This window comes from Scyliorhinus torazame, chromosome 17, assembly GCF_047496885.1.
Source record: "Scyliorhinus torazame isolate Kashiwa2021f chromosome 17, sScyTor2.1, whole genome shotgun sequence".
In the NCBI taxonomy this organism is placed as follows: Eukaryota; Metazoa; Chordata; class Chondrichthyes; order Carcharhiniformes; family Scyliorhinidae; genus Scyliorhinus; species Scyliorhinus torazame.
In genome coordinates, this window is record NC_092723.1 from 74168713 (window position 1) to 74195110 (window position 26398).

The 26398-nt window shown below is 47.8% G+C and overlaps 1 protein-coding gene across 1 annotated transcript in view; it reads left to right on the plus strand.

The window, feature by feature from the left end:
• Positions 1-26398, plus strand: part of sycp1 (synaptonemal complex protein 1) — a 755262-nt gene that overhangs the window by 19033 nt on the left and 709831 nt on the right. The window contains exon 3 of the mRNA XM_072479793.1: positions 11971-12055. Coding sequence (XP_072335894.1) covers positions 11971-12055 — 85 coding nt within the window. The remainder of the gene's footprint in view (positions 1-11970; positions 12056-26398) is intronic.

The following is a 26398-nucleotide window of genomic DNA, read 5'->3' on the forward strand; positions in this document are numbered from 1 at the left end:
AACGTCCACCACTGGGGGGTGATAGAAATATAGCACTGTTGTCTCAACCTCCATGATTTAACCGTTATCCCCTCGTCTCCGCACTCTAGCTGTAGCTGGAAGATACACAGTAAATCTCGAGCCAACAAGTTACAGTCCAATCCAGTAGTCACTACAAACTGATGATCTGCAGACTTATTCTCGTAAGTGACTGTCACAGGTTCAGAAATAGGATACTCACACACCTGTCCTTGGAACCCCGACAATTGCTGCGTGTGGTCGGATAATGGTAGTCGAAGTTGTGATTGCACAGAAGACATGGCTGCTCCAGTGTCGATTACAAATGAGTGATGTTGATCTCCTATCTGCAGAGAGATAATAGGTTCCCTGTCCGATTGGAGAGTCCTTATGACTAAATTAGCTAGTCAATCCTGTGTTGGGAAAGGGTTTGCCTGGGAGAAGTCAGTGTATCTCGTCTGTCCTCCCCTTGGTGGGTACCCCCTCCTTTGGGTCGGATAATCTCCTCCTGCTGCCTGTCTTTTAAAGGGGCATTCCTGTTGCCAGTGATCTGCACGGCCGTAATTAAAACATGCATTGCTCCCTCTATATCTACCCCATCTTCGTCTCCCAGTAGACCAATGGCCCCTCAGAGAGGGCGGCGGTTGTAAAGCTGTTGATGCATACGGTGGGCCATAAAAAGGAGCTGAGGGTCCCTTTGGGTGGGTTTGATATCCTCCCCCTCGCTGATCCACCCACCCAAAGTCACAATATTGGGGCTCCTGCTGGTAAACTACCATTTCTGCCGCTTGTTGGGGTCGCAGATCATCCTTTTTCATTACATACTCAGTCTTAACCTTTGTAACTGAGCCTCCTTCCTGGCCTACACCCTCCTTCCAATAAAATCTGACTGCCCTTGCCATCTGGGAAGGGTCGTTCTCTGTCCAATTCATGTTATTACATTTCACAGCAGTAGCCACAGAAGGTGGTAGGCAATGCATTAACATAGCACAATATTGAGGGGAATTCTGACCATTTTGATATGGCAAGTCGCCTGACTGCCCACGGTAGATTTCATTAAAACGCTCCAGAAATTCCTCTGGCTCTTCAATCTTCTTAGGTTTTAGGCCTAAGATAGCAGAAATATTTATGGGCTTTTGTAATGTGCTATTCAACGCATTCAGGATTTGTGTCCCTCTATCGTAGTCTAACGCATGGGCTTGCTGAAGTGCGGCGTGGCTAGCATAATTCAGGTGATTGGTATCTTCCTAATCGGCAACTGTCTCCGAGTCTCACCAGGGGGCACTCTAGCTATTTCCTCTGGTTCTTCCAAGACTTCGACGTCCCTCCCTGTCACTAGAGGGAGTTCTTTCTCTTCAAAATCATCTGTTGCATCTCCCTTTGTTCTGGAAATTTGCGGTTTCCCCTTGGTCTGGAGGGATTTAGGTGGTATGCTTAATTGTTTCTGGTTAGGATCAAGCCCTTCTCTCGCTGTCCGAGATCTGGTCCTAGAGCTAACTGGGCTTGCGGAACAGAGCTCCACTTTCTCTACTGATCGTGAAGATGGTAAATCGGGACCCACACTATCAACCAAAAGGGCTGGAGTTACTGGCATGGTTGGAATCTGGGGAGCAGTGACTGGATATAAATTATTATACTCTGGTGGTTCTGGAATTAGTGCAGACAATGCTACAGGTGCAGTCGGAACTTTTACTGACATTTTTAAATTATCGAATTGATCATTTTCTGTCAATTCAAGGCCAGCCATTGAACTACGTAGCTCATCTTTTGTTTGACCCGAGCCTTTCCTGTCTCTACTTGCGCGTTTTTTGAATGCACATTCCTTTTTCAAGACCTGTAATGTTTTTTGGATACCCTGTTCATTAATTGGAATTCCCATTTTAAGGGCATTGTCCTGCCAACTTGATAACATGATCTTATCTCTTTCCTCTTGACAATATTGTCTCCATAATCCAATTAATTCTTTTGCTTTCATACTTTGACTCTTTTTCCAGATGTGTCCCTGAATTTTCTTAATAATCTCTAGGTCTTTGGTGCCCCCTAGTGGCCATTCATCCCCTATTTTACTTCTTAACATTGCTGACATTTTCCCGAAATCTTTTGCTTTATCCGGATACATATCGCATAATATTTGCAGTGGCATGCCTGGATCATTTGTGCTATCCAAGGAATTCCCCATAATCTCAACTAGTCCTCAGAACTGCGTTTTTCGCCACTACAGTCCAAGGGTACATTTTTTAGCTCAATCAACTATAGATTTAAAACACTCACACATGGAATTGAATCATCTTCAGATTTAAAAACACTTATACTTGACTGAACCTTCATCTACAGAAGTCCCATCAGCCCTTAAACACTTATACTTGACTGAACCTTCACTACAGAAGTCCCATCAGCCCTTAAACACTTATACTTGACTGAACCTTCACTACAGAAGTCCCATCAGCCCTTAAACACTTATACTTGACTGAACCTTCACTACTGAAGTCCCATCAGCCCAAAACCTAACCCAAGCTGAATCAACAATATGAAATCCCATCAATTAAATTTCTAATCCCCAGACTGACCTTTGATTTCATCGAGACGATCTTTCCGTACCAACCGCGAGTGACCAGACTAATCAGACGATAAGAGGGGAAAAAGCAATGCGCGGTGATTTTCCAGCTATACATTGTGGGCCCCTTCTTCCCACTCTCCCTGTCCATAATCAGTCTAATTCTGATTTCGCAGTTGGTCAGAACCGTCTTGAGAAATCCCGGGTTTCGGCACCAAATGACAAATCCCAAATTTCTTTACCCGTCAGTCTGGCCTCAATAAAAGTCGAGATGGATTTGCAGGTACAGCATTAGTTATTTTATTTAGCTTGCAAGCTTTACTCAGTTCACAGCGGCACAAAGCACAGCTTGCTTCGTACACCTCTGGAATCAAGTGAGTCTGTAGAACAAAGAAGTCTGTACTGATACATTCAAATGGCATCAAGTTTCACATACACGATTCCCATAGGTCATCCTATACCCCTCCTGACCTGGTAATACATTCTGATTGGCTCACTTCCAATCCCTTCCTCTGGCCCCTATTACCCAGCATCCTTTTCTCCTCCTTTGGTGGACACACACACCTCTTCCTTTGCTTTGCCATGCGGCCTGAAATCCTTTGTCTGTGAACTCACCAGAATTGGACTGGCCTACCTCTACATTACATTAACTAATATCTCTAAAGTAACTATTTTATATCACATTCGTCATTATGATAAGTAATGTTAGATCTAAAAGAGACAGGACAATTGTGCAGCAAAACCAGAGGATAAAAGCAAATCATTGTGGATACTGGAATCTGAAACAAAAACAGAATATTGGACAACCTCAGCAGGTCTGACAGCATCTGTGGAGAGAGAACGGAGCTAACGATTCGAGTCTGGATGACTCTTTGTCAAAGGTGACAATGTGTAAATTGAGTGGTCAGCTGAATTGGTTGTGCATTCAGGCTAGATTAGATGTGAGTTTGATGTGTTGGAGTAAAGTACTAAGGTGAAACACCCTGCAGTCGAGAATGTTTTAAGGGCAAATAAAACATTAAGAAAGTTAATCCGAGGGCGGATGTGGTGCAGTGGTTAGCACAAGGACTGCGGCGCTAAGGACCCGGGTTTGAATCCCGGCCCTGGGTTACTGTCCGTGTGGAGTTTGCACATTCTTCCCGTGTCTGCATGGGTTTCGCCCCCACAACCCAAAGATGTGCAGGTTAGGTGGATTGGCCATGCTAAATTGTCCCTGAATTGGAAAAAAATAATAATTGGGTATTCTAAATTTATTTAAAACAAGAAAGCTAATTTGGAGAAATCCATACTGAATTCCTGTGCTTAGGTGAAGCAAAGAAAATTAAATTTATAATTTTTAGCAATGCTTCACGTGTTAATCTCCCTGATGGGCATTCCAATCAACTGGTTGTATAATATTTCTCATGGGGGAAAATGAGGAATGGCGTAGGAAGAAAATTAAAACATTTGTTAAAAGTACTTTGGGTGCTAAAAAATCCTGGCTCCTGAGGAGGCACTGGAGATGGATTCTACTTCTCAAATGTTTTAAGCGAGATTCTGTATAAGCAGTATATTGAAGATCACACATCAATTGAAATTTCTGTGAATAATTGTTCATTGTGAGATCATGCACAAGGTACCAAAGATGTGAGTTGAGAAAAGGTTATATAATTACCTTTCTAGCTTGAGACAATTTCAATTGAGAAAGAAAATCTCTAAATTTAAATTGGTAGATGCAAATTATCAACTGTGATTGATTGTTTTCGGAACAGCCATCACAGAGGAGTGGTGTCGCGCAATGTAATGCAGAACATTTTGGTTGTCTGTATAAACTCTAATTTTTATTCAAAGAGAAACAAATCTCATAATTGTGTTTCATTGCACAGACGATGGGACTCACCTGAGTCCCTATAAATAACTGTGGCTGTTAGGGTATTGAGATGCTGTCTTACAATCTGTGGCTGTACAAATAAACACTTTTTAAATATGTAAAGATTGGCTCCAGCTGAGTCTTTCACCAGCTGGCTTTCGAGAATAGAACACAGCAGACCTAATTGGCCTTGTAGCTACTGTATTAATATGGCTGCCCTCATTAAATTTCTGATCACTTGTGTCATGGGCATGTCACTTTAAGAAATGTTTGTCTGCTCAAGTAGCTGCAGTGATGTCAGAATGTGGGTGGAGCTGAGCTCTGGCTCTGCTTTTTAGCTTCGCTTTGAGAAAAAGCTTGGGTGTGTCTTTTTTTTAGTTTTGTATTTGTGTTGGAGCTACAGCCAGCCAGAGAAGGTGTAATTTTGTTCTCTCTGGCATCTAAAGACTATCTCTTTTTAAAAAAAAAAAAATATTTATTAAGAATTTTAACACAGTTTTTCACCCTTACAAACAACCCCCCCCCCCCCCCCCCCGTAACAAAAAGAAAGAAAGCACAGCAAGACATGAACATGGTAAATCGATATAATACAGAGCTTTGTACATTGGATTCCTCCCGTACATGTCAGTTTTCCAGATCCTTCATGTATTTTCTTGCTCAAATACCCCCCAAATAAACCCCCCCCTCCCCCCCCCAACGCAAGACATCCCCCCACCCCCCACCCCCCTCGGGTTGCTGCTGCTGCCCGACCTTCGTGTAACGCTCCGTGAGATAGTCTAGGAACGGTTGCCACCGCCTGTAGAACCCCTGCGCAGACCCTCTCAAGGCAAACTTTATCCTCTCCAACTTGATAAACCCTGCCATATCATTTATCCAGGCCTCCACGCTGGGGGGCTTCGCCTCCTTCCACATTAGCAAGATCCTTCGCCGGGCTACTAGGGACGCAAAGGCCAGAATGCCGGCCTCTTTCGCCTCCTGCACTTCCGGCTCGTCCACTACTCCAAATAGTGCTAGCCCCCAACTTGGCTTGACCCGGACTTTCACCACCTTAGATACTGTTCCCGCCACTCCCCGCCAGAACCCCTCCAGTGCCGGGCATGACCAAAACATATGGACATGGTTTGCCGGACTTCCTGAGCACCTCCCACATCTGTCCTCTACCCCAAAGAACCTACTCAGCCTCGTCCCTTCATATGCGCCCTATGAACCACCTTAAATTGTATCAGGCTAAGCCTGGCACACGAAGAAGAGGAATTAACCCTACTTAGGGCATCAGCCCATAGCCCCTCCTCAATATCCTCCCCCAGCTCCTCCCATTTACCCTTCAGCTCCTCTACCAAAGCCTCCCCCTCTTCTTTCATCTCCTGGTATATCGTCGACTCCTTGCCCTCTCCGACCCATACACCCAAGATCACCCTGTCTTGAATTTCCTGCGCCGGGAGCAACGGGAATTCCCTCACCTGTCGCCTCACAAACGCCCTCACCTGCATGTATCTGAAAGCATTTCCCGGGGGTAGCCCAAACTTCTCCAGTGCCCCATCAATGAACAGGTCCCCCATTCTTCTAATCCCTGCTCGATGCCAGCTCTGAAACCCCCCGTCCATCCTCCCTGGGACAAACCGATGGTTACCCCTGATCGGGGACCACACCAAGGCTCCCATTGCACCCCTGTGCCGTCTCCACTGGCCCCAGATCTTTAGCGTTGCTGCCACCACCGGACTCGTGGTGTACCTTGTCGGCGAGAGCGGCAGCGATGCCGTCACCAGCGCCCCCAGGCTTGTTTCTTTGCAGGACGCCATCTCCAACCTCTTCCATGCCGCCCCTTCTCCCTCTATCACCCACTTACGGATCATCGCCACATTGGCTGCCCAGTAGTAGCCACCCAGATTCGGCAACGCCAACCCTCCTCTGTCCCTACTGTGCTCCAGAAACCCCCTCTTTACCCTCGGGGTCTTATTCGCCCACACAAAACCCATAATACTCCTGCCTACCCTCTTAAAAAAGGCCTTGGTGATTACAATTGGAAGGCACTGGAACACAAATAGAAACCTCGGGAGGACCACCATTTTGACCGACTGCACTCTACCTGCTAGCGAGAGCGGCAACATGTCCCATTGTTTGAAGTCCTCCTCCATCTGCTCCACCAGCCTCGTCAGTTTAAGTTTATGAAGGGCCCCCCAACTCCTAGCTATTTGGATCCCCAAGTACCGAAAGCTCCTTTCCGCCCTCCGCAGCGGTAGATCGTCTATCCCCCTTTCCTGGTCTCCTGACTGTACTACAACAATCCCCAAACTCCCTTAGAGTCTGCATGACCTCCACCATCCCCTCCACTGGATCCGCCACATACAGCAACAGGTCGTCTGCATCGAGTGACACTCGATGCTCCTCTCCCCCTCGGACCACCCCCCTCTATTTCCTAGACTCCCTTAATGACATGGCCAAGGGTTCAATTGCTAATGCAAACAACAGGGGGGACAGGGGGCACCCCTGCCTCGTCCCACGATACAGCTGAAAATACTCCGACCTCCGCCGATTCGGAACCACACTCGCCACCGCGGCTCTGTATAGGAGCTTAACCCGACTAATAAACCCTCCCCCGAACCCAAACCTCCGCAGCACTTCCCAGAGGTACTCCCACTCTACTCGGTCAAAGGCCTTCTCCGCGTCCATGGCCGCCACTATCTCTGCCTCTCCCTCCACCGATGGCATCATTATCACGTTTAGGAGCTGCCGCACATTGGTGTTTAGCTGCTTGCCCTTTACAAATCCCGTCTGGTCCTCGTGAATCACCCCCGGGTCACAGTCCTCGATCCTCGTAGCCAGCACCTTTGCCAGCAACTTAGCATCCACGTTGAGGAGCGAGATCGGCCTGTACGACCCACATTGCAGTGGGTCCTTGTCCCGCTTCAGGATCAAAGAGATCGTCGCCTCAGACATTGTCGGGGGCAGGGTCCCTCCCTCTCTTGCCTCATTAAAAGTCCTCACTAGCAACAGGGCTAACAGGTCTACGTACTTCCTATAGAACTCAACCGGGAACCCGTCCGGTCCCGGGGCCTTCCCTGCCTGCATACTCCCTAGAGCTTTGATCACCTCCTCCAACCCAATTGGTGCCCCCCAAAACCAGCCACCTCCTGCTCCTCCACCCTCTGGAACCTCAGTTAGTCCAAGAATTGTTGCATCCCCTCTTCCCCCGCTGGGGGCTGGGATCTGTACAGCTCCTCATAGAAGGCCTTTAATGCCTCATTTACTTTCGTCGCACTCCGCACCGTAGCTCCCCTTCCATCCTTGACTCCACCTATCTCCCTTGCTGCCATCCTCTTACGGAGCTGGTGTGCCAGCATCCGGCTCGCCTTCTCCCCACACTCATACGTCGCCCCCTGCGCTTTCCTCCACTGTGCCTCTGCCTTCCCTGTGGTCAACAGGTCGAACTCCGTCTGGAGATGTCGCCTTTCCCTAAGTAGTTCCTCTTCAGGGGCCTTTGCATATCTCCTGTCCACTCTTGAAATCTTCCCCACTAACCTCTCCCTGTCCATGCCCTCTATCTTCTCCCGATGAGCCCTGATGGAGATTACTCTCCCCTGGTCACCGCCTTCAGCGCCTCCCATACCACCCCCACCTGCACCTCCCCGTTGTCGTTGGCCTCCAAGTACCTTTCAATGCACCCCCTAACCCTCCCACACACCGCCTCATCTGCCAGCAGTCCCACATCCAACCGCCACAACGGGCGTTGGTCCCTCTCCTCTCCCAACTCCAGTTCCACCCAGTGCGGGGCGTGATCTGAAATGGCTATGGCCGAATACTCCGTTCCCTCCACTTTCGGGATCAGCGCACTGCCCAGAACAAAAAAATCTATCCGGGAGTAGGCTTTGTGCACGTGGGAGAAAAAAGAAAATTCCCTGGCCTGCGGCCTGGCAAACCTCCACGGATCCACTCCCCCCATCTTGTCCATAAACCCCTAAGCACCTTGGCCGCAGCCGGCCTCTTTCCGGTCCTAGATCTGGAGCGATCCAGTGCTGGGTCCAACACCGTATTAAAATCCCCACCCATTATCAAGCTTCCTACCTCCAGGTCCGGAATGCGCTCCAACATACGCTTCATGAATCCAGCATCATCCCAGTTTGGGGCGTATACATTTACCGATACCTCCCACGTCCCCTGCAACTTACCGCTCACCATCACGTATCGACCTCCATTGTCCACTACAATATTCTTGGCCTCAAACGACACCTGCTTCCCCACCAATATTGCCACCCCTCTGTTCTTCGCATCCAGCCCCGAATGGAATACCTGTCCTACCCATCCCTTTCTTAACCTGACCTGATCTGCCACCTTCAAATGTGTCTCCTGGAGCATGACCACGTCTGCCTTCAGTCCCTTTAAGTGCGCGAACACTCGGGCCCTCTTTACCAGCCCATTCAGGCCCCTCGCATTCCACGTTATCAGCCGGATTGCCCCCCCCCCCCCGCCAACTAGCCATCACCTTTTGTAGGCCAGTCCCGTGCCCGTGCCGCCCTCACCCTCCAGTCCCCCAGACGGGGGACCCACCGCCCCGACCACCTCTTCTGTGTCCAATTCCCCCTCGGCCAGTGCAGCAGTAACCCTATTCCTCCCCCACCCCCCCGCTAGACCCATGTCGAGCGCTTTTGCTCCCCCCATAACACTCCCGTAAGTCAGCTGACTCCTGCTGACCCCGGCTTCCCCCGCCGTCCCATTGACCTCCCCCCCCCCCGTGTGGGAATATCCCAATCAGTGTGCGCTCCTCCAGCCCCCCCCCCCCCTCCGTCCTTCCCAAGCGCGAGAAAAAGCCCGCGCTTACTAAGCCTGCCCCGCCCCCTCATTTCCCCCATCCCCGAGCCTCCCCTCCCTCCAGCACCGTCGCCCACCGTCTCGCACAGTCTTCTCACCTGGTCCCTTTCCCCATCCATCACCCAACCCGTGGAACAATTCCTGCGCGTGATTAACACCCTGTGTACAACAAACATCGAACATCCCCCCCACCCTCACAAACCCTCAGTTTGAGTCCAACTTTTCAGTTTGGATAAAGGTCCAAGCCTCCTCAGGCGTTTCAAAATAGTGATGTTGGTTCTTGAATGTGACCCACAGTCGTGCTGGCTCCAGCATTCCGAATCTCACTCCCTTCCGATGCAGCACCGCCTTGGCCCGGTTGAAACCTGCTCTCTTCTTTGCTACCTCCGTGCTCCAGTCTGGGTAGATTCGGATCTCCGCATTCTCCCAGCTGCTGCTCCGCTCTTTCTTGGCCCATTTCAAGACCCTCTCTCTGTCCGTGAAACGGTGAAACCTCACCACAATCACCCTTGGCGGCTCGTTAGCCTTGGGCCTCCTCGCCAGCACTCAATGTGCCCCATCCAGCTCCAAAGCCCTCGGAAGGGCCTCCGCACCCATCAGCGACTCGAGCATCGTGCTCGCATATGCCCCGGCATCGGCCCCCTCCACTCCTTCAGGGAAACCCAGGATCCGAAGATTCTTTCTCCTCGACCTGTTCTCCAGGTCTTCGAATCTTTCCGCCCACCTTTTGTGCAGCGCCTCGTGCGCCTCCAACTTCACCGCCAGGCCCAAGATCTCATCCTCGTTCTTATTAACTTTTTTCTGCACCTCCTGGATCTTACCTCGTGGGTCTTCTGGGTCATCCCTAATCCTTCAATCGCCGACTGCATAGGCGCCAGCATCTCTTTCCGCAGCTCCTCAAAACAGCGCTTAATAAACTCTTGCAGCTCCGGCCTGCCTTCCACTTTATCTCCGGCCGCCGCCATCTTGTTTTTCTTCCCTCGCTTCTCTCGCTGCTCCAACGCCGCATTTTTAGCCGTTTCACTTCTTGTCCGTTCCATGTACAGCGAAGGGGGACCTCACTCTCACCTTCCCACACGGAACGGCTTCGAAAAATTCCCATTGGGGCTCCCCTGGAGAGCCCGAAAGTCCGTAATTGCGGGAGCTGCCGAATCGTGCGGCTTAGCTCCGCATCGCCGCAACCGGAAGTCGCCCTAAAGACTATCTCTTGATCATTTGGTGAATTCAGAGTGATAACTGCTCTCAGCAGCGAATTTAAATCTGATGTGCTTCTGTTAAAAGGTTTTTTGTCTTATGGATGTTCAAAGGAAAGTTTAAGGATTACATACGAGTGTTGTATTCTTTGCGGGTTGTATTTGAATTGATGGTTGCTAAGATGTTCACTGTATGTTTTAAAAAGATTAACTGAGTTCATAGAATAAACATTGTTTTGCTCTAAAAAATTTGAAATTTCTGCTGTACCACACCTGTAGAGTGGGCCGTGTGCTCCCCAAACCACAATCTAGTAAAAGTCGTGGGTCAGGAGATCTTGAAACCCTGGCCCACAACAGTTGTGAGCACGAGATGTTCGCACCCATTGAGAGACACAACGGCAAGACAGCATCCAGTGAGCCCACTTACACACAAATCCGATTCTTGTGGTGCCTTTTTCGTAGGTTGCAGTGGAAACTTGCTCTCCTTACTGCAGCATGGATACACCAGTGAGGTAAGTAGGGAGATGTTGTGGCAAGGTGCAACTCAAGTGAAGCTACACACCTCTTTTTGAGCTTCAAGGACGTCCACATTATGAATCCTGTCGAGAACTGTCGGGCTGTTTAGCACAGGGCTAAATCGCTGGCTTTGAAAGCAGACAAAGGCAGGCCAGCAGCACGATTCAATTCCCATAACAGCCTCCCCGAACAGGCGCCGGAATGTTGCGACTAGGGGCTTTTCACAGTAACTTCATTTGAAGCCTACTTGTGACAATAAGCGAGTTTAATTTACATGTAAAATGGGCTGTTTGTCCTTGCATGTATCCAAACACTTAAAATTGGGGTGGCACGGTAGCACAGTGGCTAGCACTGCTGCCTCACAACTTCAGAGTCCCAGGTTCAATTCCAGCCTCGGTTGACTGTGGAGTTTGCACTTTCTCCCTGTGTTTGCGTGGGTTTCCTCTGGTTGCTCCAGTTTCCTCCCACAATCCAAAGATGTGCAGGTTAGATGGATTGGCCGAGCTAAATTGCCCCATAGTGTCAAAAAGGTTAGGTGGGGTTCTGGTTTATGGGGTTCTGGTGGAGGTGTGGCTTGAGTAGGGTGCTCTTTCCAAGGGCCGGTACAGACTTGATGGTCCGAATGGCCTCCTTCTGCAGTGTAGATTCTATGATTCTATGCTTATCTGTCATGGAGCTGAGTGCAGACCTCAAAGGGTTCATCTCGTAACATCAAAGAGGTGTGTGGCTTCACTTGAGTTGCGCCTTTCCACACAGTCTCCCTACTCACCTCGCTGATGTACCTATCCATGCCGCAATCAGGAGAGCTGATTACACTGCAATCTATGACAAAGGAAGCAATGTATTTTTACAGTAACTGTAGCCAGTGCAGTAAGCCACAGCTGTGCTATTGATAGAAAGATCTGGGACAAAGATTAAAAAATATGATGTTTGTGTGTGAAACTTGACTGAAAATATTGCTGTTATGAATATGCAGATATGATTGGAGTAGGTCAGTGAATTTGTTCAATATTAGAGTAGATTGTGTCAATAATAATCTTATTTTACGATTTCAGAATTCTAATGGCTGCCGTAATGATGACATGGGCGTACATTTTTCAATGACAAGCACACCTAAGTTATCTAAAACTGGAATCCAAGGTAAAATTGAAACTCAGTACCATCGACATTTTAAAGTTTACAGTTGGAATAATTTTCTTCTTTTAATTTTAATTGCATTCCCCTCTGGGTTTTGAAGGATTAGGTTGCCCATCTGTGATACCTGATGATGCTAAAATCCAAAAACATTTTTATTGGCCTGCACTACATAAAAATGTAGTTACATTTTGTCGATCATGTCACACATGTCAAGTGATAGGAAAACCTCAAGCAGTGATAAAACCAGCCCCTTAATATCCATTCCAGCATTTGAGGAACCTTTTACAAGGGTCCTAATTGATTGCGTAGGACTGCTTCCTAAAACAAAAAGTGTGAATCAATATCTTTTGACTATAATGGATGTGTCTACTAGGTTTCCAGAGGCCATTCCAGTACGTAATATTACAGCTAAAAAGATTGTGGAGGAGTTACTTAAATTCTTTACTAGATATGGACTACCCACAGAAATACAATCGGATCAAGGATCAAATTTTATCTCAAGGTTATTCAAAGAAGTTATGGATAGCTTAGGAATAAAACAATTTAAATCAACTGCGTACCATCCAGAATCGCAGGGAGCGTTAGAAAGGTGGCATCAGACATTAAAGACAATGTTGATAAAAGATTATCCAGAGGGTTGGGATAAAGGAATTCCATTCGTACTGTTTGCAATTAAGGATGCACCTAATGAGTCAACCAAATTTAGTCCTTTTGAACTAATTTTTGGTCATGAGGTAAGAAGACCACTTAAATTGATTTAGGAAAAATTGGTGAGTGAGAAATTGGAAATTACATTATTGGATTACGTGTCAAATTTTAGGGAACAATTAAATACAGCAGGTGAATTGGCTAGACAACATTTAAAAGTTGCACAAAAGTGAGATGAAACGGGTAGCGGACAAGAAATCCAAAGTTTGTAGTTTAGCAAGTGGAGATAAAGTTTAAAGTTTTAGTGTTGTTACCAGTGGTAGGAGCGCCTTCAAAAGCTAGGTTTTGTGGACGTTATCAGATTGAAAGGAAATTAAGTGAGGTGAATTATGTGGTAAAAACACCAGATAGAAGGAAGACTCACCGAGTGTGACATGTGAATATGCTTAAAAGGTATTTTGAAAGGGAAGGAGAGAAAAAGGAGGAGGTTTTAATGATTCTAACTCAAAGTGATGAACCAAATCCAGATGACTGTGAATTTGACATACCTCAAATTAAATTGGAAAACGAGGATGTTCTTAAAAATTGGGATAAATTGTTAAGTTACCTTCCAGAGGAAAAACAAACTGACCTGAAAGAGCTATTGATATCACATGGGCAAGTTTGTGGAGATTAATTGGGAAGTTCTAAAATGGCCATACATGATGCAGATGTGGGAAATGCTGTTCCAATCAAACAACATCCATAGAGACTTAACCCTTTAAAATTGGCACAAGTTAACAAAGAGATTGAGAGTATGCTTAAAAATGGCATAATTGAAGTGGGTTTCAGCCAATGGAGCTCAACCATAGTGATGGTACCTAAACCAGACGGTACCCAACAGTTATGTGTGGACTATAGAAAGCTTAATGCAGTTACAAGAACGGACTCTTATCCTATCCCATGTTTGGAGGATTGCATTGAGAAAGTGGGACAATCTGCTTTTATTTCCAAACTGGATTTACTTAAAGGTTACAGGCAGGTACCTTTATCCGAAAGGGCGAAGGAGATTTCAGCTTTTGTGACTCCACATTGGTATATACCAATTCAAAGTTATGCCATTTGGCCTGAAAACGCCCCAGCCATATTTCAACGGTTAACTAACAAAATTGTTTCAGGATTACCCAATTGTGCGGTATTCATCGACGATCTGGTAATTTTCAGCCAGACACGGAAAGAACATTTAAAACATCTGCTGGAGTTATTTGATCAACTTCAGGAGGCGGGTTTGGCTAGCCAAAAGTGAATTTGGAAAAGCCCAAGTCGCTTTCCTTGGCCATACAATCGGACATGATCGAATGGTCACACGGGATGCGAAACCAACAGTTATTGAGGAGTTTTCAATACCCCGAGACAAAGGGAAATAATGCGATTTCTTGGCATGAGTGAATTTGATCGAACATTTGTGCAAATGTTTTGTAGCGTGATTGCTCCACTGATGGACTTGCTGAAGAAACGTCGAAAATTTCTTTCAACAGGCATTTGACTGCCTGAAAGCTGTGATAACCAATGCTCCTGTGTTGGAGAATTACAAGGGACTCTGTGATCAAATTGAACTAAAGTATCTGACTTTAAAGAGAAATGCCACGGCGTAGAGAAATGGACGGATCATGCAGATACTTTCTTGTTCAAAGAGACTGTCAATCAAGAAGGATTTCAGTTGGAGGCAGAAAGAAAAATGGACTATATTATTATAGCTGTTTGTGTGTGCTGTTTTTTGAAACGAAAAAGTATATTTACTGTGTGCATTTCTTAAAGGATAGTGAAAAGGTGAAAATATCTTGAAGTTGGTTTATTTATTTTTTCTTGGGGGGGCGGTGTCATGTGAGAGTACCTTTAAGAAATTGGTGTTTGTAAATGGGTGTGTATATAAGTATCGGTAGTGAGAGTACCTTTAAGAAATGGGTGTTTATTACTGCAGTGATGTCAGAGTGTGGGTGGAGCTGGGCTGTTTGTCAGCTTTTTACTTTTGTTTTAGGCTGTTTGCTGCAGGGTGTGTTTTCGTTTCCTTTTCAGACCTGGATAGCTGCAGGTGTATGAATCTCTCTCTGTAATCTAAAGACTGTAAATCGATCCTGGTGATTTAAAACTAATAACAGTAATGACTTTAACCTGATGTGCTTCTGATAAAGGTTTGTTTTTAAGTCGTATGGATGTTAACAAGGAAAGCTTAAAGGTTTACTTAGTGTTGTAGTCTTTGGGGGTTGTATTTGAATTAATGGTTGCTCAGATGTTCACTGTATGTAAAAAAGGTTAACTTGAGTTCATAGAAGAAACATTGTTTTGCTTTAAAAAATACTTTCCATTTCTGCTGTACCACACCTGTAGTGTGGGCCGTGTGCTCCCCATACCACAATCTAGTAAAAGTTGTGGGTCAGGTGAACTCCATGATACACTTTGGGGTTCTCTAAACCCTGACCCATAACACCTATCTTTATATCCTTTTTATAATATGGTGACTGGAATTTCATTGAGTACTCTTAATATGGTCTAACATGGATTGGTACAGGCTTAGCACAGTTTTGTATTTTTCAGTTCCTTCTAGAAATAAAACCCAGTGCTTTGTTTGCTATTTTAATGGCCTTGTGAATGTGAGCGACCTTTAGTGATTTGTATGTTTGTACTTGTTGGAGGTTGTTCGTCTTCCTACATCGGATGCTGGTCTTCCTGGTCACGCTGCCCACACTGACAGCCACTGACACTGCCTGCCAGGCGGTATTGATGACCCTGCTGATGGTTCTCCGACACCCTCGGGGAAACAGGATGGGCTGGATTCCCCGCTGTTGGGATTCTCCGTTGCGCCGACAGAGCACCCGCGCCTGAGGATTTCCAGCCGGCTTGGGTTTGCTCAGAATGGAAAACCCATTGGCCGGAAAAACTGTTGAGGAGGGGCGTAGAATCCTGCCCGATGTCTCATCTTGCATCCACAGTGTCGAGAAACCTGGGCAGGTCGGCATTGCAATCGAGTCATAGAGTCAGAGATGTTTACAGCATGGAAACAGGCCCTTCGGCCCAGCTTATCCATGCCGCCCAATTTCAATCACTAAGATAGTCCCATTTGCCCGCATATGGCTCATGTCCCTCTATACCCACCCTGCCCATGTAACTGTCCAACTGCTTTTTAAAAAGACAAAATCGTACCTGCCTCTTCCTCTGTCTCTGGCAGCCTGTTCCAGATGCTCACCACCCTCTGTGTGAAGACATTTTCCCTCTGGTCTCTTTTGTATCTCTTCGCTATCACTTTAAACCTATGCCCTCTATTTCTAGACTCCTCAACCTTTGGGAAAAGATGTTGACGACCTTATTTATGCTCCTCATTATTTTATAGACCTCTATAAGATCACCCCAAAGCCTCGTACGCACCAAGGAAAAAGGTCCCAGCTTATCAATCTCTCTTTATAACTCAGATCATCAAGTCCAGGTAGCATCCTCACAAATCTCTTCTGCACTCCTTCTAGTTTAACAATATCCTTTCTATAATAGGGTGACTAGAACTGAACACAGTATTCCATGTGTGGTCTTACCAATGTCTTGTACAGCTTCAACAAGACGTCCCATCTCCTGTTTTCAAAATCCTGACCAATGAAACCTCGCATGCTGAATGCCTTCTTCACCATCCTGTCCACCTGTGACTCCACCTTCAAGGAACTATGAACCTGTACTCCTCGATCTCTTTGTTCTGTGACGTTCTCCAACTCCCTACCATTAACTGAGTAGGTCCTGCCCTGATTAGATCTACCAAAATGCATCACCTCTCATTTATCCAAATTAAACTCCATCTGCCATTCATCGGCCCACCGGCCCAATTGGTCAAGATCCTGTTGCAATCTTGTATAATCTTCTTCACTATCCACTATGTCACCAATTATGGTGCCATCTGCAAACTTACTAACCATGCTTCCTACATTCTCATCCAAATCATTTATATAAATAACAAATAACAGTGGACCTAGCACCGATCCCTGAGGCACACCGCTGGTCACAGGCCTCCAGTTTGAAAAACAACCCTCCACAACCACCCTTTGGCTTCGGTCGGCATCCCAATTTTGTATCCAATTGGCTACCTCACCCCGGAATCCGTGAGATTTAACCTTTTGCAACAACCTACCATGTGGTACCTTGCCGAAGGCCGTGCTCATGTCCATGTAGACAACATCGACCGCACTGCCCTCATCTACCTTCTTGGTGACTCCTTCAAATAACTCAATCAAATTTGTAAGGCATGACTCTCCCCTTACAATGCCATGCTGACTTTCCCTAATTAGCCCTTTCCTATCTAAATGCCTGTAGATTCTGTCCCTTAGAAAACCTTCTAACATCTTACCCACTACAGAAGTAAGGCTCACCGGTCTGTAGTTCCCAGTCTTATCCCTCCAGCCCTTCTTAAACAAGGGCACAACATTTGCGACCCTCCAATCTTCAGGCACTTCTCCTGTGGCTGTCGATGATTCAAATATCTCCGCTTGAGGGCCGGCAATTTCCTTTCCAGTCTCCACAACGTCCTGGGATACATTTCATCAGGTCCCGGGGATTTATCTATCTTGATGCGCTTTAATACTTGCAGCACCTCCTTCTCTCTAATAGGTACACTCCTCAAGACATCACTTCTTATTTCCCCAATTTTCCTAACATTTGTGTCTTTCTCAACAGTAAATACTGACGAGAAATATTCATTGAGGACCTCTCCCATCCCTTGTGGATCCGCACATAGATGACCTTTCTTATCCTTAAAAGGCCCTACTCTCTCCCGACTCACTCTTTTGCCCTTTATGTATCTGTAAAAGCTCTTTGGATTTTCCTTTGCCTTGAGGAGGGTTTGTCTACTAAGTCAGTATGGGTGGAAGTCTGAAACAAGAAAGGAGCAGTCACTTTATTGGGAGTTTTCTATAGACCCCCAATAGCAGCGGAGAGATAGAGGAACAGATTGGGCGGCAGATCTTGGAAAAGTGCAGAAGTAACAGAGTTGTTGTCATGGGTGATTCCAACTTCCTTAATATTGACTGGAACCTCCTTAGTGCAAATGGTTTGGATGGAGCAGATTTTGTCAGGTGTGTACAGGAAGTATTCCTGACTCAATATGTAGATAGGCCGACTAGGGGGGGAGGCCATATTGGACTTGGTGCTCGGCAACGAACCAGGCCAGGTGTCAGATGTCTCAGTGGGAGAGCATTTCGGTGACAGTGACCACAACTCCTTGACCTTTACCATAGTCATGGGGAGGGATAGGAACACACAGTATGAGAAGATATTTAATTGGAGGAGGGGAAATTATACTGTCATTAGACAGGAGCTGAGGAGCATAAAGTGGGAACAATTGTTCTTGGGGAAATGCACAACAGTAATGTGGGGATTGTTTAAGGAGCACTTGCTGCGAGTGCTGAATAGTTTTGTCCCACTGAGACGAAGAAGGAATGGTAAGGTGAAGGAACCTTGGATGGCAAGAGAAGTGGAGTTTCTAGTCAAGAGGAAGAAGGAAGCTTACATAAGGTTGAGGAAGCAAGGATCTGACTCTGCTCTAGAGGGTCACAAGGTAGCCAGGAAGGAACTCAAAAATGGACTGAGGAGAGTTAGAAGGGGGCATGAAAAAGCCCTGGCGGGAAGGATTAGGGAAAATCACAAGGTGTTCTACACTTATGTGAGAAATAAGGGGATGATCAGTGTGAGAGTAGGGTCGATCAGGGATAGTGGAGGGAACTTGTGCCGAGAGTCTGAGGAGATTGAGGAGGCCCTGAATGAATACTTTGCTTCTGTATTCACTAGAGAGAAGGACCTTGTTGCCCATGAGAACAGTGTGAACCAGGTTAATAGACTCGAACAGGTTGATATTAAGAAGAGGGATGTGCTGGAAATTTTGAAAAGCATCAGGATAGATAAGTCCCCTGCCCTGACGGGATATACCCAAGGTTACTATGGGAAGCGAGGGAGGAGATTGCTGCGCCGTTGCTGATGATCTTTGCGTCCTCACTCTCCACTGGAGTAGTACCGGATGATTGGAGGGAGGCGAATGTTGTTCCCCTGTTCAAGAAAGGGAATAGGGAAATCCCTGGGAAATACAGACCCATCAGTCTTACGTCTGTGGTGAGCAAAATATTGGAAAGGATTCTGAGAGATAGGATTTATGGTTATTTAGAAAAACATAGTTGGACTTCCGGGTGCGGCGATGACCAGCTGAGTCGCATGTTTCGGCAGCTCCCTGTGAAACGGACTTTTGGGCTCTTGATAGGAGCCCCAACGGCAATTTTGACGGCTAAAAACACTGTGCGGTAAACCAGAAGGGAATCCCCCCTGGATACGGATGGAAAAAGGAGGAGAGAGTGGCCAGATTGCAGTGGATCCTTCAGAACAGCGGCAAGGAAGGCAAGCAAAAACCAAGATGGCGTCGGAAGGTGGCAGTTTAACATGGGGCCCTGAACAACAAGAGTTCTTGAAATGCTGTGTGGAAGAGATCAAAAAGGAAATGAAGAAAGAGCTGTTGGCCCCGATACTACAGGCGATCGAAGGGCTAAAGGAGGAACAAAAGACCCAGGAGCGGGAGCTTCGGGTCGTGAAGGCAAAGGCAGCCGAGAATGAGGACGATATACAGGGCCTGGTGGTGAAGACGGAGACGCAGGAGGCACATCAGAAACGATGTGTGGAAAGGTTGGAGGCACTGGAAAACAACGCAAGGAGGAACAACCTGAGGATTCTTGGTCTTCCTGAAGGTGTGGAGGGAGCGGACGTCGGGGCATATGTGAGCACGATGCTGCACTTGTTAATGGGAGCGGAGGCCCCGGCGGGTCCGTTGGAGGTGGAGGGAGCATACCGAGTGATGGCGCGAGGACCGAGAGCAGGAGAAATTCCCAGAGCCATAGTGGTGAGATTCCTCCGGTTTAAGGATAGAGAAATGGTCCTTAGATGGGCGAAGAAAACTCGGAGCAGTAAATGGGAGAACGCGGTGATCCGCGTTTATCAAGACTGGAGTGCGGAGGTGGCGAGAAGGAGGGCGAGCTTTAATCGGGCCAAGGCGGTGCTTCATAAAAAGAAGATAAAATTTGGAATGCTGCAACCGGCAAGACTGTGGGTCACATATCGAGGGAGGCACCACTACTTTGAGACGGCGGATGAAGCGTGGACTTTTATTGTGGAAGAAAAACTGGAATGAGCGGGTTATTAAAAAGAACGTTCGAACAAAGTGGTGGGGCGAATGTGGGGGGCAAAGAGGGGTTTTATGTACTAATCCTGCGATGTGGTAACCTTTCTCTCTCCCACAGGTGGTGATGGGGGAGGAGGGGAGGTGGAGGAGATGGGGCGTTGGCCATTGGGGGCGGGGCCAAGGGAGAAGCGCGGGCTTGGTTCCCGCGCTATGATAATCATGGCGGGAATAGAGAAGCAGGAAGGAGGCGGCGTCGCACGGTGCAAGCCGAGGTCACGGGGGGAAGCCGAGGTCAGCCAGAGTTTGCTGACTTCTGGGAGCAACATGGGGGGAGTAATTACGCTAGCGGGGGATCTTGCGGGGGTGGGTGGGAGGGGGGAATTACTGGGTTGCTGCTGCTGGGGAGAGGGGGGAGCTGGTATGGGAGAGGATGGGCGGGGGGGCACCGCCTGGGGGAGATACAGCTGCGTGGGAACCGGGTGAGGAGCTGGAAAAAGGTGATGGCTAATCGACAAGGGGGGGGTGGTAGGAAGCCCTCCAACTCGGCTGATCACGTGGAACGTGAGAGGGCTGAACGGGCCGATAAAGAGGGCACGGGTACTCGCACACCTTAAGAAACTTAAGGCAGATGTGGTTATGTTACAGGAAACGCACCTGAAACTGATAGACCAGGTTAGGCTACGCAAAGGATGGGTGGGGCAGGTGTTCCATTCGGGGCTAGATGCGAAAAACAGGGGGGTGGCTATATTAGTGGGGAAGCGGGTAATGTTCGAGGCAAAGACTATAGTGGCGGATAACGGGGGCAGATACGTGATGGTGAGTGGCAAACTACAGGGGGAGACGGTGGTTTTGGTAAACGTATATGCCCCGAACTGGGATGATGCCAATTTTATGAGGCGGATGCTAGGATGCATTCCGGACCTAGAGATGGGAAAGCTGATAATGGGGGGAGATTTTAATACGGTGTTGGAACCAGGGCTGGATAGGTCGAAGTCCAGGACTGGAAGGAGGCCGGCAGCAGCCAAGGTACTTAAAGATTTTATGGAGCAGATGGGAGGTGTAGACCCGTGGAGATTTAGCAGACCTAGGAGTAAGGAGTTCTCGTTTTTCTCCTATGTCCATAAAGTCTACTCGCGAATAGATTTTTTTGTGCTGGGTAGGGCATTGATCCCGAAGGTGAGGGGAACGGAGTATACGGCTATAGCCATTTCGGATCACGCTCCACACTGGGTGGACTTGGAGATAGGGGAGGAAACAGGAGGGCGCCCACCCTGGAGAATGGACATGGGACTAATGGCAGATGAGGGTGTGTGTCTAAGGGTGAGGGGGTGCATTGAAAAGTACTTGGAACTCAATGATAATGGGGAGGTCCAGGTGGGAGTGGTCTGGGAGGCGTTGAAGGCGGTGGTTAGAGGGGAGCTGATATCAATCAGGGCACATAAAGGGAAGCAGGAGAGTAAGGAACGGGAGCGGTTGCTGCAAGAACTTTTGAGGGTGGACAGACAATATGCGGAAGCACCGGAGGAGGGACTGTACAGGGAAAGGCAACGGCTACATGTAGAATTTGACTTGCTGACTACAGGCACTGCAGAGGCACAATGGAGGAAGGCACAGGGTGTACAGTACGAATATGGGGAGAAGGCGAGCAGGTTGCTGGCACACCAATTGAGGAAAAGGGGAGCAGCGAGGGAAATAGGGGGAGTGAGGGATGAGGAAGGAGAGATGGAGCGGGGAGCGGAGAGAGTGAATGGAGTGTTCAAGACATTTTATAAAAAATTATATGAAGCTCAACCCCCGGATGGGAGGGAGAGAATGATGGGCTTCTTGGATCAGCTGGAATTTCCCAAGGTGGAAGAGCAGGAAAGGGTGGGACTGGGAGCACAGATCGAGGTAGAAGAAGTGGTGAAAGGAATTAGGAGCATGCAGGCGGGAAAGGCCCCGGGACCGGATGGATTCCCAGTCGAATTCTATAGAAAATATGTGGACTTGCTCGCCCCGGTACTGACGAGGACCTTTAATGAGGCAAAGGAAAGGGGACAACTGCCCCCGACTATGTCTGAAGCAACGCTATCGCTTCTCTTAAAGAAGGAAAAGGACCCGCTACAATGCGGGTCCTATAGACCTATTTCCCTCCTAAATGTAGATGCCAAGGTCCTGGCCAAGGTAATGGCAATGAGAATAGAGGAATGTGTCCCGGGGGTGGTCCACGAGGACCAAACTGGGTTTGTGAAGGGGAGACAGCTGAACACGAATATACGGAGGTTGTTAGGGGTAATGATGATGGCCCCACCAGAGGGAGAAACGGAGATAGTAGTGGCGATGGATGCCGAGAAAGCATTTGATAGAGTGGAGTGGGATTATTTGTGGGAGGTGTTGAGGAGATTTGGTTTTGGAAAGGGGTATGTTAGATGGGTGCAGCTGTTGTATAGGGCCCCTGTGGCGAGCGTGGTCACGAATGGACGGGGATCTGCATATTTTCGGCTCCATAGAGGGACAAGGCAGGGATGCCCTCTGTCCCCATTATTGTTTGCACTGGCGATTGAGCCCCTGGCGATAGCGTTGAGGGGTTCCAAGAAGTGGAGGGGAGTACTTAGGGGAGGAGAAGAGCACCGGGTATCTTTGTATGCGGCCGATTTGCTACTATATGTGGCGGACCCGGCGGAGGGGATGCCAGAAATAATGCGGATACTTGGGGAGTTTGGGGATTTTTCAGGGTATAAATTGAACATGGGGAAAAGTGAGTTGTTTGTGGTGCATCCAGGGGAGCAGAGTAGAGAAATAGAGGACCTACCGTTGAGGAAGGTAACAAGGGACTTTCGTTACCTGGGGATCCAGATAGCTAAGAATTGGGGCACATTGCATAGGTTAAATTTAACGCGGTTGGTGGAACAGATGGAGGAGGATTTCAAGAGATGGGATATGGTATCCCTGTCAATGGCAGGGAGGGTGCAGGCGGTTAAGATGGTGGTCCTCCCGAGATTCCTCTTTGTGTTTCAGTGCCTCCCGGTGGTGATCACGAAGGCTTTTTTTAAAAGGATTGAAAAGAGCATCATGGGTTTTGTGTGGGCCGGGAAGACCCCGAGAGTGAGGAAGGGATTCTTACAGCGTAGCAGGGATAGGGGGGGGCTGGCACTACCGAGCCTAAGTGGGTATTATTGGGCCGCTAATATTTCAATGGTGAGTAAGTGGATGGGAGAGGAGGAGGGAGCGGCGTGGAAGAGATTAGAGAGGGCGTCCTGTAGGGGGACTAGCCTACAGGCTATGGTGACAGCCCCATTGCCGTTCTCACCGAGGAACTACACCACAAGCCCGGTGGTGGTGGCTACACTGAAGATTTGGGGACAGTGGAGACGGCATAGGGGAAAGACTGGAGCCTTGGGGGGGGTCCCCGATAAGAAACAACCATAGGTTTGCCCCGGGGGGAATGGATGGGGGATATGGAATGTGGCAAAGAGCAGGAATAACGCAACTGAAAGATCTGTTTGTGGATGGGAAGTTCGCGAGTCTGGGAGCGCTGACCGAGAAATATGGGTTGCCCCAAGGGAATGCATTCAGGTATATGCAACTGAGGGCTTTTGCGAGGCAACAGGTGAGGGAATTCCCGCAGCTCCCGACACAAGAGGTGCACGACAGAGTGATCTCAAAGACATGGGTGGGGGATGGTAAGGTGTCAGATATATATAGGGAAATGAGGGACGAAGGGGAGACTATGGTAGATGAACTAAAAGGGAAATGGGAAGAAGAGCTGGGGGAGGAGATCGAGGAGGGGCTGTGGGCAGATGCCCTAAGCAGGGTAAACTCGTCGTCCTCGTGTGCCAGGCTAAGCCTGATTCAGTTTAAGGTATTACACAGGGCACATATGACTGGAGCACGGCTCAGTAAATTTTTTGGGGTGGAGGATAGGTGTGCGAGGTGCTCGAGAAGCCCAGCGAATCATACCCATATGTTTTGGTCATGCCCGGCACTACAGGGGTTTTGGATGGGGGTGACAAAGGTGCTTTCAAAAGTAGTAGGAGTCCGGGTTGAACCAAGCTGGGGGTTGGCTATATTTGGGGTTGCACAAGAGCCGGGAGTGCAGGAGGCGAGAGAGGCCGATGTCTTGGCCTTTGCGTCCCTAGTAGCCCGGCGCAGGATATTGCTAATGTGGAAAGAAGCCAAGCCCCCGGGGGTGGAGACCTGGATAAATGACATGGCGGGGTTTATAAAGCTAGAGCGGATTAAGTTCGTCCTAAGGGGGTCGGCGCAGGGGTTCACCAGGCGGTGGCAACCGTTCGTCGAATACCTCGCAGAAAGATAGACGGAATGGGAAAAAGAAGGCAGCAGGAGCAGCCCAGGATCGGGGGGGGGGGGGGGGGGGGGAGGAGGAACCAGAAGGACTCTCAGGGTTGTTAGTATATACTGTATAGTATGTATAGGTCGTTGCTACAGATAATTATATATTGGACTGTTAAATTATATTTTTGGAGAGTGTTACTTGTGACAAGGCAGTTGCCAATTAGGGCTAGTTTTCATTTTTGTTATTTATTATTTATTCATTTTTTGTTTATAAAATAGGTCATTGTTATTTGTGTTGTTATAATATTGTGTAAAGGATGCACAATGTACTGTGTTGGTTGACCAAAAATTTTCAATAAAATATTTAATAAAAAAAAGAAAAACATAGTTTGATTAAAGATAGTCAGCATGGCTTTGTGAGGGGCAGGTCATGCCTCTCAAGCCTCATTTAATTCTTTGAGGATGACGAGACACATCGATGAAGGTCGGGCAGCGGATGTGGTGTATATGGATTTCGGTAAGGCATTTGATAAATGTTCCCCATGGTTGGCTCATTCAGAAAATTAGGGGGCATGGGATACCGGGAAATCTGGCTGTCTGGATACAGAATTGGTTGGAAAAAAAGAAGACAGCGAGTGGTAGTGGATGGAAAGTATTCCGCCTGGGAGGTCGGTGACCAGTGGTGTCCCGCAAGGATCTGTTCTGGGATCTCTGCTCTTTGTGGTTTTTATAAGTGACTTGGATGAGGAAATGGAAGGGTGGGTTAGTAAGTTTGCCGATGACACGAAGGTTGGTGGAGTTGTAGATAGTGTTGAGGGTTGTTGCAGGTTACAACAGGACATTGACAGGATGCAGAGCTGGGCTGAGAAGTGGCAGATGGAGTTCAACCTTGATAAATGTGAATTGATTCATTTTGGAAGGTCGAATTTGAATGCTGAATACAGGGTTAAAGGCAGGATTCTTGGAAGTGTGGAGGAACAGAAGGATTTTGGGGTCCACGTACATAGATCCCTCAAAGTTGCCACCCAGGTTGATAGGGTTGTTAAGAAGGCGTATAGTGTGTTGACTTTCACTAACGGGGGGATTGAGTTTAAGAGCTGCGAGGTTTTGCGGTAGCTTTATAAAACTCTAGTTCGACCACATTTGAAATATTGTGTCCAGTTCTGGTCGCCTCATAGGAAGGATGTGAATGTGGATGCTTTGGAGAGGATACAGAGGAGATTTCAGGATGCTGCCTGGACTGGAGGGCATGTCTTATGAAGAATGATTGAGGGAGCTCGGGCTTTTCTCACTGGAGCGAAGAAGGCAGAGAGGTGACTTGATAGAGGTGTACAAAGTGATGAGAGACATGGATAGAGTGGATAGCCAGAGACTTTTCCCCAGGGTGGAAATGGCTGTCACGAGGGGACATTTTAAGGTGATTGATGGAAGGTATAGGGGAGATGTCAGAGGTAAGTTCTTTACACAGAGAGCGGTGGGTGTGTGGAATGCACTGCCAGCAGAGGTGATGGAGTCAGAGTCATTAGGGACATTTAAGCGACTCTTAGACAGGCACAAGAACAGCAGTAAATTGAAGGGGTGTAGGTTAGGTTGATCTTAGATTAGGATAAATGGTCGGCACAACATCGCGGGCTGAAGGGCCTGTACTGTGCTGTACTGTTCTATGTTCTATGTTCTTATCTGCCAAGACAATCTCATGTCCCCTTTTTGTCTCCTGATTTTTCTCTTAACTCTACTCCGATAAGCCCTATACTCTTCAAGGGATCCACTTGGTTCCAGCTGCCTATCATATATGCCTCCTTCCTTTTGACCATGGTCTCAATATCCTGAGTCATCCAGGCTTCCCTACTTCTACCCTTTGCTCTAAGAGGAATGCGCTCACCCTGAACCCTAGTGTTATAACCTGTCTGCTTACCATTCTGGGGACTTATGACAATCCCATAATCCTGTGGGAGTATGAGCTGCCCCAATGAGGGGGGGGGCGGAGAAATCATTCGCAGACTCCCTGTATAATTAAAGCTGGCCAGTTTGGAACCAGCAGGAAGGAGTAAGCAGCAAGCGAGGTTGCTGCTGTTGTGTATATATATGTTATTGTAAATAAATGTTATTTCTTTGTATCCTTAAAACTCGTGCTGGATTCTTCGTGGCCCTCACAAAACTGGCGACGAGGGTTAAAGTGGATAGCTGTCACACTGCTCAAGCCACCTCCCTGGATTTTTGTTGGATACAGGTTGGAAGTTGTTTTCTATTAC